Source organism: Rhyacophila brunnea, unplaced genomic scaffold (genome assembly GCF_057557595.1).
Source record: "Rhyacophila brunnea isolate RB1 unplaced genomic scaffold, BYU_Rbru_1.0 scaffold_17, whole genome shotgun sequence".
In the NCBI taxonomy this organism is placed as follows: Eukaryota; Metazoa; Arthropoda; class Insecta; order Trichoptera; family Rhyacophilidae; genus Rhyacophila; species Rhyacophila brunnea.
The window spans coordinates 30,266,627-30,287,188 of NW_028232827.1; the positions used below are offsets into that span (position 1 = coordinate 30,266,627).

Consider the following 20,562-nt stretch of genomic DNA (forward strand, 5'->3'; position numbering starts at 1 on the left):
ATTGTTCGGGAGAGAAATTTAAACTTTGAAAGAAATTCAACCAATGGACACATCCCATAATATTGACAGTTTATTTTTCCCTACCTATAAGACCTAAACATACCATATTTTGATATACGTCATATTGCAAGTCTCACTTAGACGAGTCTGAAGGTATACTTAACTCAATTTGCCAAAAAAACGAACATAATATAATTATTATTTTAAACCAATTATTTTTTCCAACAAGGAAATCAGACGATTTGAGAATGTAACATTCTATTTATTGAATGTACACAGTTTGAGCTATTTAATTGATACCTACCTTGATTTAATATACAACAACCGATAGCCAACATTATTAACGCAATTTGATAATTATTAAACATCTAAAAACTATTAGTTAAATTCGTCGTAATTTAGTAGGATGCCCGTGACTTAATTGGAAAAGCACACTTGCGCGAATCCATCGGTTACAGGTTCAAGTCCCGTTGGGTGTTCTAGTCATAGTGGGTATATGCATGAGATGTTTTCAAATTCCGTACCTATGTGTTTGTTTTTCTCATGTCGGTTACTAATTTTCGATATTTCACAGTTACCCATATTTATAAATTGACTATTATTTAACAATTATTGTTTTATTTTTAGTAAAAAAAAAAATGATTAATCAAAGCACTGTTTTGCAAATCACCGGTTTCATGGTCGTGAAACTTGCGCTTACGTTCTAGTTTATTCCATGTCACTCCAATATTTATTACTAAATCGACGTTTTTGCCAGGGAACACATAATTAATGGGAACTGGCTTACCCTACTGAGTGTGGTATTGGAAAATATGGGATACTCTTAAACACGTGTTAGAATATATTATTTTCAATGTAAATGTAACGTGTATCCAATATTGAGTGCCGTCGGCATGCTATGTTATAGGTATTTGGGTATTACGGCTTGACGGCCATAAAATACCCTGCTTCAAAATATTGGTCCACGGCGATGGCTTTTACATTTCTATTAATTTATTAATAATGTTCTGTGATTTTAGCGTTTATTTTTTTTACTATTGAATCGTCTGAATAGGTAAACTCGCAGTTTGCAAAGCGCTGGATGATATGTGTGTATTATCGGATTCGGATGTTCGAAATACCGGTTATGTACTGTGAAATGTGACTTACGACAAACATGTAATCAGGTGATCAAGACCTGCTGCGGGACGGGTGGCACAGCCACCGTCTTTCAGTATTTTCCTTTTTCCTAAAAAAAACGAGCCGACCATGAAAAATTGGGAACCTGCGGCCCGCGGCGAAATATTTCTCCTAAAAAAAACGAGCCGACTATGAAAGATTGGGAATCTGCGGCCCGTGGCGAAGAGAAACAGAAATCCACTGATATTTTGTCGAATCTACTGATTTTTTTTTACTCATTCTACTAAAATTTCAATTTTTTACTTGGCAACACTGCTCTCACTGTCAGTCCACATTTGACCGGCAATCGATGATCATGTTTTCATTACTCTTTCCCGCGCTTTACCAACGCCTCGTATTCATAATAATTATATTAGTAAATGTGAAGTGTGTTAATAATATCGACGCTATTCGACTTATCTCAGCCGATAATATTACAAGAATAGAGCAAGTGACTTATTATAAGGACAAATTTAAAGTTACGTTGAAAATTAATGTCGATTCTATTAAGAATGTTCCACCTGAAAATCCTGTGAGTGAAGATGTGAATTTGTTTTCAAGAAGTGTTGAGAAAGAATCATTGACAACGTTGGAATCGATACAGGTATAATAAATAATAACGTGATTAGGAATTACGCAACTTGTTATCAGATAAATCACAACAGGTGATAATTATTACTTATCCTCGATTTAAAAAAAAAAAACATGTCGGTATTGTAATAAAAAATATTCAGGCCTTTTTTGTCATGTAACGCGGTGGAACGGCGTTCTAGAACAGCTCTTTTTAACGGTATTTTTAATGTTTCAAAATTAATTAGATGAAACAATGTTCGCGCTTACATAGTACAAGTTAATTTTCCTGAATCATCTTATAAGAAAAGACATATCATGAAAAATTGAATTGAATTGAAATGCATTGAATTCTATTACCATTTCTTCATGTGAATTTGAACGCGAATTTTCGCAAATGAATCTAGTTATTACTCCAATAAGAGCTTCGTTGAAGACCAAAAATCAAAGCTCGCAAGAGAAGCAGAAATCCTGAAAAATGAATGGCAAACATCGACAAAGTTGGCAGGTCAGTGCTTGTAAAATCCTTAGGCGTACCTACATCAAATATTTTGAAAATATTACTTATTAAATATTTTTATGTTATTTTATTTATATGAGTTTAAACTATTTCAAATACTAAGTGGAAATTCTTTTTCATCCTCGGAGGAATGAAACCTCAGTTTAAAATTTTCCTATAGGGATGAAACCGGTTCTGATTTATTAAATAAAGTGGATTTTAGTACAATTGTTTTTAATTTTGATAATGCCAACACATTTCAAATTAAAATTAATTTGTTTATATACTTATAGTGCACTTTCATCATTTATGGCGGGTCTTGGCCTCATTTAAAAACTTCTTCCATTCTGGACGATTAAGCGCCGACATTTTCCAGTTGCTTTGACTAAGCATTCTTAAATCTCTTGTGGCGCAGTCCAGCCATCTCAATTTTGGCCGTCCAAATCTTCTTTTGCCCTCGGGGGTTGCGTACATGGCCCCCACATCCTGAAGCGGGCCCCCAGGCTAGGATCTTTGGTGGGCCCCCCTATCTATCGCTAAGGATAAAGTCAGTGTGACGCTCTACAGTAACGTTTTCCAAATGGTGTACGCGGTAAAATGAAAGTGTATATTTATTGACTTTTTGTATATGTATTTTAATAAATACATATGAATTATGGAGTTGTCGAGTATCCATATACAATTAAAAATTGTATTGTACAACCACATAATTTTAAATAATAACATTATTGAAATAAAATAGCTATTTTTTTTTACTATTAGAGCACATTTGTGATGTGTGTTTATCTCACGTATCTGGTCGACTTGCCACGCCGGGCCCCTCCTGAGCCCGGGCCCCCAGGCTAGAGCCCTGTCAGCCCCCTATGGTTGCGTACATAGCCCGCCTTGCTGGTATATCATCCAGTATTCTATGTACGTGGCCGATCAAGCGTAGTCTCTGCATTTTCACGTGCCATGTTATCTTTTCGCCCCTATAAAGTGTGTACAGCTCCTCATTATACATTGGCCTCCAAATGCCACTTTCTTGAACAGCCCGAAAGATTGTTCTCAAAACTTTCTTCTCAAAGATATCCAGATTTCTCTCATCTTTTTTTCTGGGTGTCCAGCATTCTGATCCATACGTTAATACAGGACGCAAGAGAGTTTTATGTAAAGTTGTTTTGGTTTTCCTTGAGAGTGCCTTGTTCTTTAGAAGCCTTTGGAAATCAAAATAGCACCTGTTGGCGAGGATGATCTGGCGATTTATTTCGTCGCTTGTATTATTAGTGTTTGTGACAAGGGATCCTAGAAAAACAAATGAATCCACAGATTCAAAAGCAGCGCCGCCAATGATAAAGGTGTTATTGTCATCTGTTTCATTTGTACTCTACAATTTCATTGCGTTCACAGCATGACATGAAAAACAAAGATGTCGTATAAAAACTGTATTAAAAGAATACAAAAAATGTACATATAAACAATATTAGTAAACGAGTAAACACACGGATTATGAAATATTTATAATCGTCTCATTAATAATATGACCAAAGATGTTAAAAATATATTCTTAGAGATGGAGTCTAAATGCATGAAATTAAAGTAAAAAGTGGACGTTTTTCGTATACTGATTAAGTTAGCTACGAGTAGGGATTGGAAAAATTGGAAAAAACAATGCTTCCCACTTTCAATAAAGTGATTCCACCATGATCTCATACGTTTTACGACAGTTTCATATTATTTGGTTGACTAATTAGATTTATGAAGCGAAAGGCTTTACTTTACCATTTTTAATCTCGATAACCATTGCCGACTCAAGTATATATTAAGTAGATTATTAATCTAAAGATGGTGGTGCGCTAACCCATTCATTTAGTTTTTACTATCTGAAACAGCAATCTCATATAATAAATGTAAATACTAAACATAATATCGATTCTACGAAATTTTATAAATGAAAATCGTTTAGATTTGTAAATAGTTTAATATAAATTAAAAATTCCACTTAATATGTACGATTCTGGTAACATCCGTAATATGAATTTGAGAAATAGAATAAATAAAAATGCTATCTATATATGATAATAAATAACCATTTTTGCTCCCTTACGCAATCGTAACAACACAAGAAAAAAACTAAAAAAACTAGCACTCCATGCTTTGGTATTACTTCGGGCATATTACTATTAGAATAATGTTTTAATTTCTTAAATCTTTAATTTTTGTAGTTATTGTTAACACAATGTTATTTTTTATTTTAATTGAACTTGTATTTGTATTTGTTATCTTTCCATAAATAAATAAAACGGTTTTACCTTCACATTATTATTTATATTACAATATTATTTACTCCATTAAACCTATGCATTTCCAAGATTGAACGTTCACAATATTCACAATAAAAATCTTAAATAGTAAAAATTTAATTACTCTAGATTTATTTTTGACCGATTTTATTATTTTTTTGTATACTTATATAAAAAAATATTATTAACTATCGAAAAAATGCCAATCCCGGGACTACGGGATCGTCAAATTGTAATCCCGAAATCCCGGAATCAAAAAATTGGCTCGGGATTGGTTTCCCTAGCTACGAGTGACTTCTCGTTGTAGATTCATTTGAAGAGAACTTCACACTTCTATTATGACATTCCACTACAATTTTTGGTTCATACAAATAAATTTATAACATTAAATACATGATATGTGCAGGCATTGGCAAAATAAGCATTTAGTATATAGAGAGTATAATTAGTATAATAATGAAATTCGACTTCAATTTGAGCTAAGCAGATATTTGAATATAAAAATTATCAAATCAAAATGCCAATAGAAGGCGAAATTAATGAACTTGTCACCAATGCAACCATACGTAGGTGCAATCGTCCGATTCAAAAATAGAACTGCTTTAAAAATTTCTTATGGGGAATACTACAATTAAAGAGCCGAAATTCTTTGATTCACACAAAAGGGTCCAAGTAAACCTCAGAAAACGTAGCTGCATTTTTGTATGTTGAAAAATAGTGCATTAATTAGATGGAAGATATTTTGATGTTATATACACTTTGTAAATACCTAAAATAGTATAAAAAAAACGTGTAAAATCAATTAATAAAAGTAGGTATTTATAAACTGAACCTTTTTAATACTTACGTCCTCAATAACCTTGATAGATAGCGGATATTGATACGTGTGATAGCTTATAGATAATGCAAACTGTATAGATAAAAAAACGTTCAATAAAACATTATCTATATAGATGCAGTCTGTGTGATAATGATTAAAAAAAAGGTTAATGATTAAATTAGCTGCAAGTAAATTCATAATTTTATTGTCGCTTAATTGTAAGGAAAATTCACACTTTTATTGCCCGGAGTTTTAAGACAATTATAATTGTAAATTTACTGAATCGTTGAATCAGGTAAATTGATATTAGTGCAGTTATTGCCAAGAGAATGGATGGGAGTGGCGAAGGATGGAGGGAGGCAGTTAAGATCCAATATAAATAGTGCGCACTAAACATTGTCAATGATACTTATTTGTTTTCACTGAACTAATTATACAATTTGCAGATGGTGCTGGTTAGTTTTTAAAATTCATTTAAACCCTGCCTAGCCGAACCATAATAGTAGTATGATATGGGCACACTTTTTCAGTAATAATTATTATTGTTTTCGTTGAATTAAGAATATAATGTATTACAGGTGGTGTTAGTTAGTTTTTTTTTTTAAATCATTAAGCCCTGCCAAACCAAACCACAATAGATAAAAATTATTCTTCTATCTGTGAAATATCTAAAATTTGAAAAAAAAAAAAAACACTTTTGGATGCGACAAATCGCAATAACTCATACGTGAACACCCTTAGTTATAACTTCGGGCCAGATCATTATAGATAGACTCAAAGTGCGGAGTGTCTGGGTATGGTGAATGTACCTGGAAAAGTACGATACATTGGGGGTTTAAGCGACGAGAAGCTATACGTAGCAGGCGAGATAAATGTGGAATTCACTGGCAGGTAGATTTTCGACCTTAAAAAAATATAAAAATCTTATGGGTATTGGATTATTACCACAGAACAGATTAATAAATAGAATTCCGATAAGCTATACCCCAATACACTACATTTTAAAGCAGGGTTTTGAATGTGTGAGTGTCCTACGAAAATGAAACACACACTATATAAACGTGCAATAGTGTGTGTTTCAACCTTCAAGTGCACCTATATTGAATGAGCGTCAATGCATATACTAAGAGCAGTTGTCAGAACGAAGGACAAGCTGAGAATGAAGTATTCTTGACACGTGTTTAAGTTTATCCCATATTTTTCCACAATCGAGATCGGTTGCCTGTTACTCCAAACTCGTTAGGTATTTCAGTGCATAAACCGAGAGCAGTTGTCAGAACGAAGGACAAGCTAAGAATGATGTATTATTGACGGTTACATGTAAATTGTACCTAAAACATTGCACCGTGGAACAGTTCGCCGTGAGCTTTTGATCGGAAAGAGATGACCGTATACTATACGGTCTCCAATTTTATTAGATTCAATATGAATATTAATTCAATTTTCATAGCTGATTTTGGCAAAATTCATGAATTCTAGAATGAGAACCTAACCTAACAAATAATCCAAAATATTGGCTATTTTCAAAATTTGTTTGCTTCAAAGTGTAAACGGACAAGAACCATGTTTTATTTAGACATGAATTTTATGTCAGTACCCAAAGGGGTTGGACTGTCTTAAATATGTGGCCATATATTTCCGATATAAAATTTCACGGTGAAGTGTAATACGGCGAACTGTATACGTATAAGTTTAAGGACACCGACAATAACATTGTTAATAACATATACGTAAATATTATGAGTGAAAATGTGAGTGAACATTAATATGTATGCGGTAAATTCCAAATGATATACCTACCTACTCGTTTTATAATATTATATTAAACGAAGTCGGTATTTCTTATAATATATTTTTTTACAAATAATAATCATGAATGGTTATTAACATGTCAAATCATGAAGTATCCGGATACGATTCTCGACATGTGTTTAAGTTCATCCCATATTCTTCCATACTCGAGATCGGTTGCCTGTTACTCCACACCCGTTAGGTATTTCAGTGCATCTATTCTATACACAAAACTGCTAACGAATTTCTATTGAAGTAAGTATTATAATTTTTACAATAAATTAGTTGTAATTGTTACAATAAGTGCCATGTTTTAACATCAACTCTCTTAGCCTTGCTAACTTTTAGAGCGAGATAGACAGTTTCGATGGCTAACTTATTGTAACAATTATAATACCTCAATACAAAATATGATCAACTACCCTGGATAACAGCCGATAGCGGTCGATAGCAGTCTTGTTTATAGAATAGATGCGAAGTTCCCATTAATTATGTGTTCCCTAGTTATTAAATACTATGAAATGCACATAGCATCGTCTTAGTTTTCTGATGCTGTGTTGTATCTCTTGATAAACCATTAAAATTGCTTTTTTATTTTACATTCGTGTGTTGTACCACAAGAGAGATGGAATGATGAAATAAACAGCAATATTTAAAACACAACAACCTTCGCAACGGTTAGAGAAATTAACACCGCGAAGCATTTTGTTTACAAAAACTATAATAAGCATCCACGTAACTACTGGACAATTTACACTTCTTAAGCATTCATTGTAAGTATCATAAATCATGATGGAAAAATACAATCGTTTTATCAATTAAAATACAGTAGGATCGTAGGGGATACGTTTTGGATACGGTCGCGATAAGCGAAATTTCGCTAGCAACAGGGAATAGTGAAAAACAAAACAATTTAAAATATGAAAACACTATAATATAAACTGGACACACATTAAATTAATAGATATTCCCAATAGTCTACATTTTAAAACAGGGTTTTGAATGTGTGAGTGTCCTACTAAAATGACATAAATATTATAGACATGCAATAGTATGGGCTGCTACCATCAAATACACCAATATTGAATGAGCGTCAGTGCATAAACCGAGAACAGTTTCACAACGAAGGGCAAGGCTAGAATGACGTGTTCTTGACATGTGTTTAAGTTTATCGCATATTCTTCCACACGGTTGCCCGTTACACCACACCCGTTAGTTAGGTATTTTTCAATTCCCACTAATTTTGTGTTCCCTGGCTGGACATGTCGCTCGACAACCGCAAACAAATGCCGTCATATGAATAAAATTTCATTCATAAAATTGACTATAACCTGAAAAAATAGCATTTATTTTATTCCGCGTTAAATAAATAAATACTTGAACATACATAATTTTGAAAAACAATTTCTGAGAGAATATATTATTATAACCAATAGTAAAAATCTTTTTTGAAAAATGTAAGCCACCCCGGCAGGGAATCGAACCCTGCATCTCCCGGGTTTACGCCCCATCCGCTCATTACCTCTATGCTACGCAGTAACATACTAATTGCGAAAAAAATAAACTATTGGCCAATTTTAATACCCACTCATCAGCGCTCTTCCAAATCAAGCTACTTTGGCAAAGGATTTTTGTTTATTAAATCAAAGTAGATACCTATTACTTCGATTACTAACCGAGGTCGTGGATTTCTTCAATATGTTTTATGATTATAATAATAGAATATATTATTATGGTTATAATAATATATTCTCTCAGAAATTGTTTTTCAAAATTATGTATGTTCAATAATTAGAATGATACATTCTTAAATCTTGTGAATTATTCGTTGAATAAAAGAAATAGTTAATTATAAATAAATACTTATTGTTATAATTACATAAATATCTTTAAAAAAACAATGTGAGAAATCGCTTGAAATGGACAATTTTACGAACTGGAGCGCTCGATATTTTTCCGAAAATATTAACACAGTTACCTAATTTTCTGTGTATTTTATAAAATTAAATTTGTTAGATTTTTCATATAGTTATCTTATTTTTTCACGAGACGGAGGGATATTTTTGCCGATTCCATGAACCGGAACAGTGCTCCGGTCTATTTCGAGTCTTTTACCAAATATAATTAATATCGGTAGATTTAATAATAAAAACATATTATATTCTTGTTTTCCTGGCAAAAATATCATTTATGTAAGTATTAAAATTTCAGTAGCACGTCAACTCTTGTCCTTCCACCAAGCATTGACATTAAAGTTAATACCATTCGACTGATTCATGACAACTACATATTATAAACGTATGCCCGCAAAATGTTTTAAAAAATACGTAGGCGGTGCATACAAGCAGAGCAATAATAATTATTATTGTCTGCTGTGCAGAGGGCTAGTTCGGCTGACCTTCATATAGGTAGGTACTATATTATAACATATTTCCTGGCGCGCACATAACGTGGGGGGGAGGGGGTTCGTGACCTCACCCCCCCTCAAAAACGAAAAAAATACATATTATTTAAAAAAAAAAAAAAACTTTCAACAAACTTTCGACATCTGTGTACCCCTTCTATAATTTTCATAACACTGAGTACCCCTCTTCAAAAAAAAATGCAGATACTTTAATAACAATCAAAATATATTTATTTTTCCTTTTTAGTAAGTACATAAACAAACTAATAATAAACGAAACATAAAATTCATTCATAGTAAAATATTAATAAAAGTTATATTATAAATACCTAACATTCATTATAATCAATGAGAAGGATGAACTTATTTATGTTGAGACGACAGATCATCGTAATTATTTGTTTCCCTGGTTATTAATTTTAATCTTAGATGCGGTTCCACATCCAAAAGCCTGTTCCTTTTTTTGACTTGTCTACAAAATGCTGAAAAGGCAACTTCACATATGAAGTTGGAAAAGGCAAGATGTTTTTCAGGACATTCTCTGTTAAAACTGGATACACATGTTCGATTTGCAACCAGAATAATGTTAAAGTACACTCCTTATATTTATTTTTAAAGAATCCGTCTGAAGCTAATACCAAAAATATGCGATAAACCTTCTAGCATGGATATTATATTATTGATGTCGTATTAATGCTTGTTGCACCAGACGCAGCTAAAGCCAGGTGCAGCGCGTACGCCCACCAAACTCTTCCCGTACCCAAGGGGGTACACGTACCACACTTTGGGAAACACTGTTAAGTGAATGAAATACTACTTTTTCTTCCTTCTCGCCAGAACCTTATAACTGAGGATCTTGACTTATTTGACTGTCGAACAGCTTTCTCAGTTGGATGGCCCCACTCTATTTGCCATTCTACGACATACAAGGCCCGTAACAATCATCTGGTGCATCCTTTAATATACGGAGTGTCTGTAGAGCGGGCCATTATAATCTTGCCGCATCCCTGGCTCACTTGGATATAATAAATGACCCTTGGTGTCAGTGCGGAAGTGAGATTGAAGATGATAATCACGTTGATTGGCGATGTCCTTTGTATGATGCTCAAAGACGGAGGCTTCTTGAAGAACTAAGTAAACAAAAGTACCAATTTCCACTTTTACTTTCGATATTTTTGGCTCGGCCGAATATCAAGGCGTTCCAGTGTGTCCAAATGTTTCTGAAGGAGTGTGGCCTACAAGTGTAAATTGATTTTGTTTTTTTTCTCTCCTGTAAATTTGAATTGTAATAACTATATGAGTAATTATTGTAATAATATGTATTAAAAGTGTATAATATGTAAACGTAAAGCTTAATAAGACTTAATTGAGACTTCGTAGCTTAATAAAAAAAATAATATATACGGCGTGTCTAAAATACAAAACAGCGGGGACTAAACAAACGGACGATAGTAATTATGATCGTGAGGCTACGAGCCAGACTCAAAGCGACTGGGACTCGAACAAATTAATCAAACCTCACATCTTTCACTGTTCGAGTGAGTGCACTCGCCCTTTGAGATATCAGTCCGCATATTACTCAAGTATCTATGCCGTCCTAGTTGTATTGCGAGAATTATGTAGAGAAGATGTCCGTAGCTAAATTGGAAAAGCATACTGGCGCAAATCCAGCAGAGATACGGGTTCAAGTCCCGTCGGGTGTCGTGTTTTTGTCTACAAAATGATTTTTTATAGTGCGTATATGCGTGATATGTTTTCAAATCATGTAAGTATATTCAATATAAATTGACTGTTACATTCTCAAATCTTGTGTCTTATTCTTTTTTTTTCTTTTTCCGATCATGTCCGATCTTAATAGGATCATATGGGCCTCCACTGGGTAGAGGTTTGTATTAACAGATTTTGTTTTTTACGAGAAATAGATGTCAGCCACTTGCCCAACTTATTAGGTCCATACCCTGACTCACACACACATTGAAAAACAATATGTGTACTTGTCAGACCCAGGATTCGAACCTGAGACCCACAGCACGATGTCCGGCGGCATCGGTCTAGTTAACTGCCCGGTCGGATTTTATTGCTTAGCGTCGAAAATTTTGTTTATAAACGATCGACACATTAACAGTTTTGCTCGGTATACCCGAGAAGTAACTCGTTATAAAAGTGAATAAATGTATGGAGAAAATCATAAACTAAAATGTCAACGAATGTTTTCTCATTACATCTGATATCTTGCTATTTTCGTGATCATAATAACCAAGTTCGACTGTATTTGACGCTACCAATTTCCATAGATTATGTAATGTACCAATTGTATAATGTAATGTAATGTAATGATAAGGTAATGTGCCAATTTGAATTATTGTTGATTAATTATTGAACATATTATATAATTTGAAAACGCTTCTGAGAAATATATAACCGATAGAAAAAATCTTTTTTTTTTTTAAATATGACACCCAGCAGGGTTCGACTCTGGACTCTCTGGACTCGCGCCCACGCGCATCGACCACATGCAATAGGCATCTTATCTAATTGCGACGAATTTGAACTAATACATGTTTTTACAATACTCTCTGAAGCGCTTTCTAAATTTAGTTACCATTGGCAATCGAATCCCGAAGCGTTTTCAAATTATGTATGTTCAAGAAAAGAATGTTACATTCTTATATCTTTCGAATTATTTGTTGAATAAAAAAAATATTTAATTATGTTAATTATTTTTGCAAACAATGATATGAATTAAAATATATTTTTAAGAAATATAAAATGACAAACAGAGATAATCACTTTGACTCACTAAACTTCGCCGCAAGCAGTGAAAATATTTTTATTCGTGGATAAAAAAATAACTACTTACATTATATTTTTGTTTTTGTTTTTACAGAGTACGTTATCGAATGAAAAACCGGTAATAATATACAAATGTTGCCCTCTTGGGCAAAATTTGTCGATGGAAGAAACAAACAGCACCACAGTTGGGCATGGAAAGCTTTCACAGGTCTGTGCTACCACCGTGTTGAAGTTCAAACCAAAGTTGTTTTACAGCAACCGGACATATGCCAAAAGAATTAAATATGCTACTGTCGTCGGAAATCCGTGCAAATATGGAAAGTAAGTATTTTTACAAAAATATTAAGTATTTTTTAAGAAGTCGGCAGTACATTTTGTCAGGGACGTAACCAACGTTCCCCTAATTTTTTTTATTGTGTATGCGGATCGTCAACGCATTTGAGCAGCGGCGTAACTAGGGTTGGTGTCACCCGGTGCGGTAAATGTACACCCCCCCACCCCACAAAACACACATACAATTTTTCATTAATTTCATCAATATTTTAGGAAATAAAGAGAAAAAAAGTATTCGTTGATAAAATATATTAAATACTTACTAAACTTGCAGATCGTTTTTTTAATATCTATATTAAATCGATATAGTTGTATGTTGGGTTGTTTTTGTTCGATATAAACACTTTTATGCAAAATAAACCTTGAAAACAAAGGGTTTTTCGATGAATGCAAAAAAAATATTTTTTATTAATTTTTCAACTACGTTAAAAAATTCTTTCCCCGAATTATATGGTACTTATACACTCAGGACCGACCCTAGGCAATTCAACGCCCCAGGCAAAGCGAAAACACTAGAAAGTAATCAATTTTATGAAAATTCCAGCCAGTCAACCAATTTTTTGCACAATTTCAAACACAAAACTTATTTGTTTGTCTCGACAAAAATATGACTAAAAATGTTATGAATTAGTGTATTTAATATATAATATTATTATTATGTATTATTATAAATGAGTTTAATCCGGACACTAAAATAATGACATGTTTATACAATCGAACAAAAGTAAAATCTGGCAAAGGAAACCTTCTTTTTCTATGAGGATTGTGCGGTGGATGAAAACATGTGTGCGGACACATTACAGGTAACATTGGATGTAACCATGATTTGCAGCGTAGAATACGTCTCTAGACTCTACTGATTTTTTTTGACTTACCCGTAACATCTAGATGTTACGAAATGAAACTAGAACAATATATTTGACATGTTATATAAATTTAGCACGTCAATCAGGATCTTTATGTTTTCAATAAATTTCGACGAGATAAATCTATAAATAACAAATAGTAGTCTTATTTCAATGAAAACAAATACGTTTGACTAACAAAGTTTAGTGTACACTATTTATGGCGAATCTTAACAGCCTACCTTCGCCACTGCGAAAGCATAATGCCAAGCACTCATTAGCCGCATTAGCAAGACGTAACTGTAGCCGTTCCAGATCCTGTAACCAACACTTTAGATGCGAGCAAATAATTATTTGGCGTCCATATTAGTTACTGTAACTGCAACGGCCACAGTTACGGGTCGCTAATGGGGACTGGGACAACTGGGCGCAAAGACAATTGGGCGTCGCGCCGTTGAATGAAATAAATAGACGTTTGTTACGATTTTATACAGACAGTATTTTTAAGTATTTATCTACTACTTGGTAGTTGTAATTCATTTTGCTCTTAACACAATGTTTTTATTATTGCGGATTGAGAATCATTATCCCTGGGGCTTAATATGAAAACAATAGAACTCAGCTATTGTTGGAACTTAAAAAATATATGCACAATTAAATCATTATTTACGTGTGCATATTTAAATTGTCCACAAATATTAAATAATAATATAATATTTTTTTTCGACCATGTCCGATCCTAATATGATCATATGGGCCTTTCCACAGAGTAAAGGTTTGTATTAACAGATTTTTTGTTTTTTTACGAGAAATGGATGTCAGCCACTTGCTCAACATATTAGGTCCATACCCTGAGTCACACACAAATTGAAAAACAATATGTGTACTTGCCAGACCCAGGATTCGAACCTGAGACCTACGGCGTGATAGTCCAACGCTTAAGCCGCGCGGCCACCGTGGGTGTTATATAATAATTTAAATATATAATTAATAATATTAAATATATATTTTAAAAGTACGTATAATTCACGGATGTCTATTTATTTTCGAATTTTATTTGATTGCGTGTCGCCCAGTTGTCCCGGTGCCGGTTCCTAATGAGTACGCGGCTTAACATTATCAAAAATATAATGCAATTCACTAGAATCGTTCGTATTCATTTAATTGATATACATACTATTTTTGTTTCGCAACCACGCGTTGAGACGTTGGATCAAACCCGAATTCGGAAAGACGTAAATTTACTCGCGAATCACTTTGCAAAAGTCAGAATTTGCTTAGATTGGAAAGTGAATTCTCTTGGATTTATTTTGATATCTGATAAAAAAATAATACGTTTATGAAAAAAATGTAAATGATTCCAATTATAGTTCACGGCCTCACAACTGAATAATATTATAATGCATTCATCATCAGTGAAAATCAAAATGGGCGCCGCATGCTGTTAAAAAAAAAACAGAAAATCAGAACACGGGCACACTGATCAATTAGTATTCCTCGATGGCAATTGCTATAATTTTATTTCCTTGACATATTATGTAAACGAAATCGTATATAACTTCACTTTCGAACTGTCGATCGCCGATTAATTTCTTTTGCCAAACGAACCCAGAAAACAATGGAGAGCGAATTTATGAAAGTTGCAAACAGTACTGTCAGTAGGTATATACCAGTGTCGAAGACTCCATACTAGGCGATTATTTGAAGCCTACCTTATTAAGAAAAAATATTTATTTAATTGCATATTGACTTATTTATATAATCACTTGATTATAAAATCGTCTCTGTTCTGGCAGAACACACTAACTGGAGAATACTAGTTTTGAGTAATTTGACTTTGAAGTTGTTACAATGTTTGAAATAATGGTCTATCATGATTAAGTAATCGTAAAAAAGATGACTTTAAAATAAAGACTGTTTATTTATTAAGAAGGTTTCCTTGACGGTAAAGTTTGAAATAAGGAACATTTTGGTACTAACACAAAATGTAAGTTTTTCGAATTAGTGTTTTCTGCCAGAACAGTGAATAATATATATTCTATAAAATAATTTATTTTGCCAATGAGAAATGCCGTTTGTATAGTAATGTATTACACACACATCATTACAAAACAATCTGTAAAGGTTTTAAAAAACATACCACAGCGCGCCATCTGTCTTGACGTAAATAAAGGTCGGATTATGTTTCAAATAATTCTCAACTTTTTTCATATGGACTTTACTTCACGTAGCCCCGCCCATTCTATCGAATTGTATGAACTAAGGTAAGCTCCGATCGCAGAGCCTAAAACTAAATAATTATTAATTAGATAATTTAAAAAAAATAATTTCTATGGTGTTTAATCGAATATTAATAAATATAGACTGTTTTTAAAAATAAAAAGAACTTTTACCTAATGATTTTTGATGTGTATAATTTTTTTGAAAAAATACGTACTTAATTTAAACTTATCGCTTAATTTTATGTCGTCAGTGAAGTTTTATTACATTAGTGTGTCATTCCACGTCGTGTCCACGATAGCCGCGTGGCTTAAGCGCCGGTCTATAGTGTCGAGGGTCCCAGGTTCGAATCCTGGGTCTGGCAAGTATACATATTGTTTTTCAATTTGTGTATGAGTCAGAGTATGGACCTAATAGGTTGAGCAAGTGGCTGACATCCATTTCTCGTAAAAATAAAATCTGTTAACCCATAGCTTACGGGCCGCACAAAATTGTATTTTTGCTAATTACTTTTCAAATGCAAATTAACACGTTAAATACAAAATTAATTAAAAGGGCCCGTAAGCATTGTGTTTACAACCCTCCACTCTGTGGGGGCCCATATGATCCTATTAGGATCGGACATGGTCGAAAGAAAAATAAGTGTGTACCTATTCATTTGTAGTAATATCGAATTATCTTCTTATTTCTCGTAAGTATACTTGACAAGTGTGTTCTTCTTATCAGATCTCCACAGCCTACCTCTTTCGAAAAGTCACCCTTCGCCACTGGTATATACCATAATAATTATGTATAGTACGGGTGTTATAATTTTGGTCCGCGTATGACTATCTGATGTATCTTCTCACACGGTGGGAAGCGCGAGATGTGACGATGGACCGAGGGAAGTGGTGCAACTTGCCCTATGCCCCAATACTGGGGTGTGACAGGGCGAAGACGTCGTGTCCGGAAACTTGTACGTATGCAGTTCGCCATATCACACTTCACCGTGAAATGTTGTATCGAAAATATATGGCCATATATTAAAGACCGTCCAACCTCTTTGGGTCGTATAGTACCTACTGACGTTAATTTTATGTCAGTACTATCCGACCCAAAGAGGTAAGCACCCTTATTTTTATGCACAGATTTTGTTATGCTTTGGGCTATATCTATTTTCCACTGAATTTGTGATAAATGTGCATCGTGCACTCCGCAGAGATGTAGAAATCTTTAACGATGCATTATGTATTTTATTTTTTAAATTCTATTTTATTGTTTAATTTGTATTCTTCTTGAATTGTCGTTGTTTTTTTTTAATTTTATTTCTTTTCCCATGAAATTATTTTTGCAGTGAATTTTTCTTTTTTTTTACTAAGTTGATTTACCTGTACTCTTTATTCTAAATGTCATATTGTGAGTGTCTTGAATTAATAATTTGTTATGTGCTCAATGTGTCTTTTTTTTAAATTAATGAATCTTTTTCAAATTTAAATATAATTTAATAACCGAGTGGCAGGTTTTAACACTTCAGAGGCCCCCTTTCAAATTTTCTCACTAATCGGTTGCGTCATGTTGCGTTGGGGAAACGCACCTTTGATTACAACACTTGCTTGATGTGGCCATGGCCCCCACAAGGTGGGGGCTGACAGGGCTCTAGCCTAGGGACCCGGGCTCAGCAAGGGCCCGGCGTGACGAGTTGACCAGACGGGTGAGATAAACACAGACCACAAACTTGCTCTAAAAGTCGCCTGCGGAGCTATTTTGCTTCAATAATTATTAATAATTTAAATATTTGATTGTACGATGCAATTTTTACTGTGTGCCGATACTCGATAACTCCATAATACAAATGGTTGGGAAAATACAAAAACTACACCTTAATTTTACCGCGTACACTATGGAAAACACTAATGTAGCGCATCGCCTTTACCCTTAGTGATAACATCCTAGCCTGGGGGCCCGCTTCAAGATGTGGGTGCCATGGATGAGGTATTCCATGCTGTTTTTTGTCAAATCGAGTGCAATCAGTTTATAATTAGAGAAGGAACATGCTAAAAACAAAAAAACGACATGCGTTTTGAAACTGAATTTTTTCCTCATCCAATTTCGGGATCCCGGGATACCGGACAATTTTCGATACCTATGAATAAACATAATCTCGAAAAAAATGATTATGTTAACTACATGTATGTACTTCCACATGTCACAGGTGGAATCGCCAGATGCTCACGGATAATATTGTTTTTACTGCCATATACGCAATCGTAACAACATCAGAAAAATAATAAATCTGTTTATTTAAATAAATTTATGCCACGAAAAATTTTAAATAGAAAATATACATAATTTTGAAAACACTCACACAGAAAATAAAGCCAATAGATTTTTTTTTTTTTTTTTGAAAAAAGTAAGACACCCGGCAGGAATCTAACCTGCGTCTCTTGGGTATCGTGCCGTGTGCATTACCACTATGCTACGACTGCCATGCTTAATTGCGACAAATTTTATATGTTCAATAATTAGAATGGTAGGTACATTCTTAAAATCTTCTTAATTATGAATAAAAAAAATATGTAATTAATATGAATAATGTTTTAATGGATGTAAAATGCATTAAAATCTAAACTCGATCATAACATAATATGGGGAAGTTAATGCATTTGTCATCAATAAAAACGTCATTGATTGCTTTTTATTATCTTTCGTTTTAAAATAATAACAATGAGAAATTTGAAAATGTTACGAATCGACAAAACAATCACTCTTTTCAGATAGGTACTATCTAATATGGAATCTTTTTTATTTCAATCAGTTCTAAGATCGCATTTCGACAGGAGGACACCCACAGATATTTAAGAATTTAAATTGCACATTCACAAGAAAGATGGTGATATAAATTCAATTTGGAAATACTATTTCACATCTAGCTACAGCTAAATGTAAATAATTACAAGCTAAAAAGAACTTTTTATATACCACGTTTTTAAATTTTCTTTTGAATCATATAAACTTGATAATTCAATGTATTAATAAAAACTTTTTATTGTACTTGATAGAAATACTGAATAAATATTATAGAATACAGAAATGTCATTTTGACATTTCATATTGATTTCCATAGTAACGCACGTATATATTAATAATTTAGTTGGTAGGACCCCCTTAGCAACCAATAATAGTGAGTAGCAAATATTACTTTTAACGATTTTTTCCGAAACATACAAAACAGAATTAACTGAAAATGAATTCAATTCTGCTTAAAGATGGCCAAAAATATTAAAAGAATGCATTGTCGTCGTGTTCTGATTTATTCTAAAAGTTTCAAATGTCTAGCTAGTCGGAAGGTTAGTTAAAAAATTTGTACTGCACAAGACAAAATCTGTACCGGACAAACAAGAATACTAGCTAATAAAAACGTGGTAAAAATTGGCGGAGGAAGTGTCAAATGACTGCACTCATATTATTATTTACTATAATTATATAATATTATTTACTTCATTGAACCTATACCTATATTTGCAAGATTAAATGTAGATACACAATATTAACAATAAATTAATGTCTTAAACAGTATAAATTATAAGTACCTACTAGAAATTTTTGACCGATTTTATCAATGTTGTTTGTTTATATAAAAATTTAATATTAACTATTGAAATAAATGCCAATTCCGGGATCAGTCCCGGGATCAAAATTTTGGCTCGGGATTGGATTCCCTTGATAGTAACCATTCGGTTAAACAAGTACTTAAGTATGTAGGTGCCAAAATAAGTAATCGATAATCAATAACATGTCTTGTCTGTTCACGAATTAGTGATAAATGCATTATCACGATAACCAAAGGTGAAGATCAGGTAGTTGGTATACGATTGCTTCATCCTCTTGAGTCTTGAACATTGTTTAAAACTAGTGTTTTCCACGTCATATCATATTTATTTACAATGGACGAGGTTATACAAAAAGGACGTCAATCACCGTATTCTAAAAGTAATTAAATACACAGAATCAGTGGCGTCCCGTGGGATAGGCAGGTCGCGCACTGTATAAGGGCGGCACATTATCAACACTGCCCAGAACGGCAGAGTTTTCACAGCGTGCCGTCGAAAACTTGTAGCGTGCCAACTGTGGCATGAGTGCCACGTATTTGCCATCGCTGATATATACCTACCTAGATATCTGGCGCCAAAATTTAAAAGAGTTGGTTTTCCTTTAGACAGGTATGTTGAAAGTGAATCATTTTAATTAAAATATCAGTGTATATTATATTAATAATTATATTATTTTCCTCTATTATTATTCTTTAATTAAAAGGTCATTTTTCCTAACCGGTGAATCAATATTATTTAAATGAATATTGGAATTTGAAAACACACGAATATCTATCATTTAAAAATATGACTAATTTTATTTGCAAATTCTCAGAACACGATAAAATATTTATATAGGTGCCTATTAAAAAAGTAAACAGACTGCATGCTAAAAATAAGTATCTACATTAATGACGATTTACAGTATTTTTGACCCTCTCCATCTATCCTCACACTTTGTCAAAAAATCTTTTTTCGTTCCTATCTAAATTCGTTATTCTATTGATTTTCTGACGTCACATTTTTACAAATCATTATATACCGCTGCCCAGACATTACCACCAAACCAAATGCGCCCGTACCAGTGCTCGTCAATACCGCCCGGACAAATCCGCCTAGACAAAACCGCCCGCAAAAAATACAAAATATATAAAACAAGTGCTCTCTTGATTTTTCGAATTGCGTATTGATAGAATTTACATACTTACGATAAACAGTGTAATTTGAGATTTAACCAGTTGTAGCTGTTAGTAGAGTAATAACTTAATCATGCTTTTA

General features: G+C 33.3%; 1 protein-coding gene across 1 annotated transcript in view; it reads left to right on the forward strand.

The window, feature by feature from the left end:
- The first annotated feature begins 1,437 nt into the window (after positions 1 to 1,437).
- LOC147073941 (uncharacterized) overlaps positions 1,438 to 20,562 on the forward strand; it is a 49,897-nt gene continuing 30,772 nt past the window's right edge. The window contains exons 1-2 of the mRNA XM_085944475.1: positions 1,438 to 1,762; positions 12,412 to 12,638. Coding sequence (XP_085800601.1) covers positions 1,469 to 1,762; positions 12,412 to 12,638 — 521 coding nt within the window. The 5' untranslated portion in view covers positions 1,438 to 1,468. The remainder of the gene's footprint in view (positions 1,763 to 12,411; positions 12,639 to 20,562) is intronic.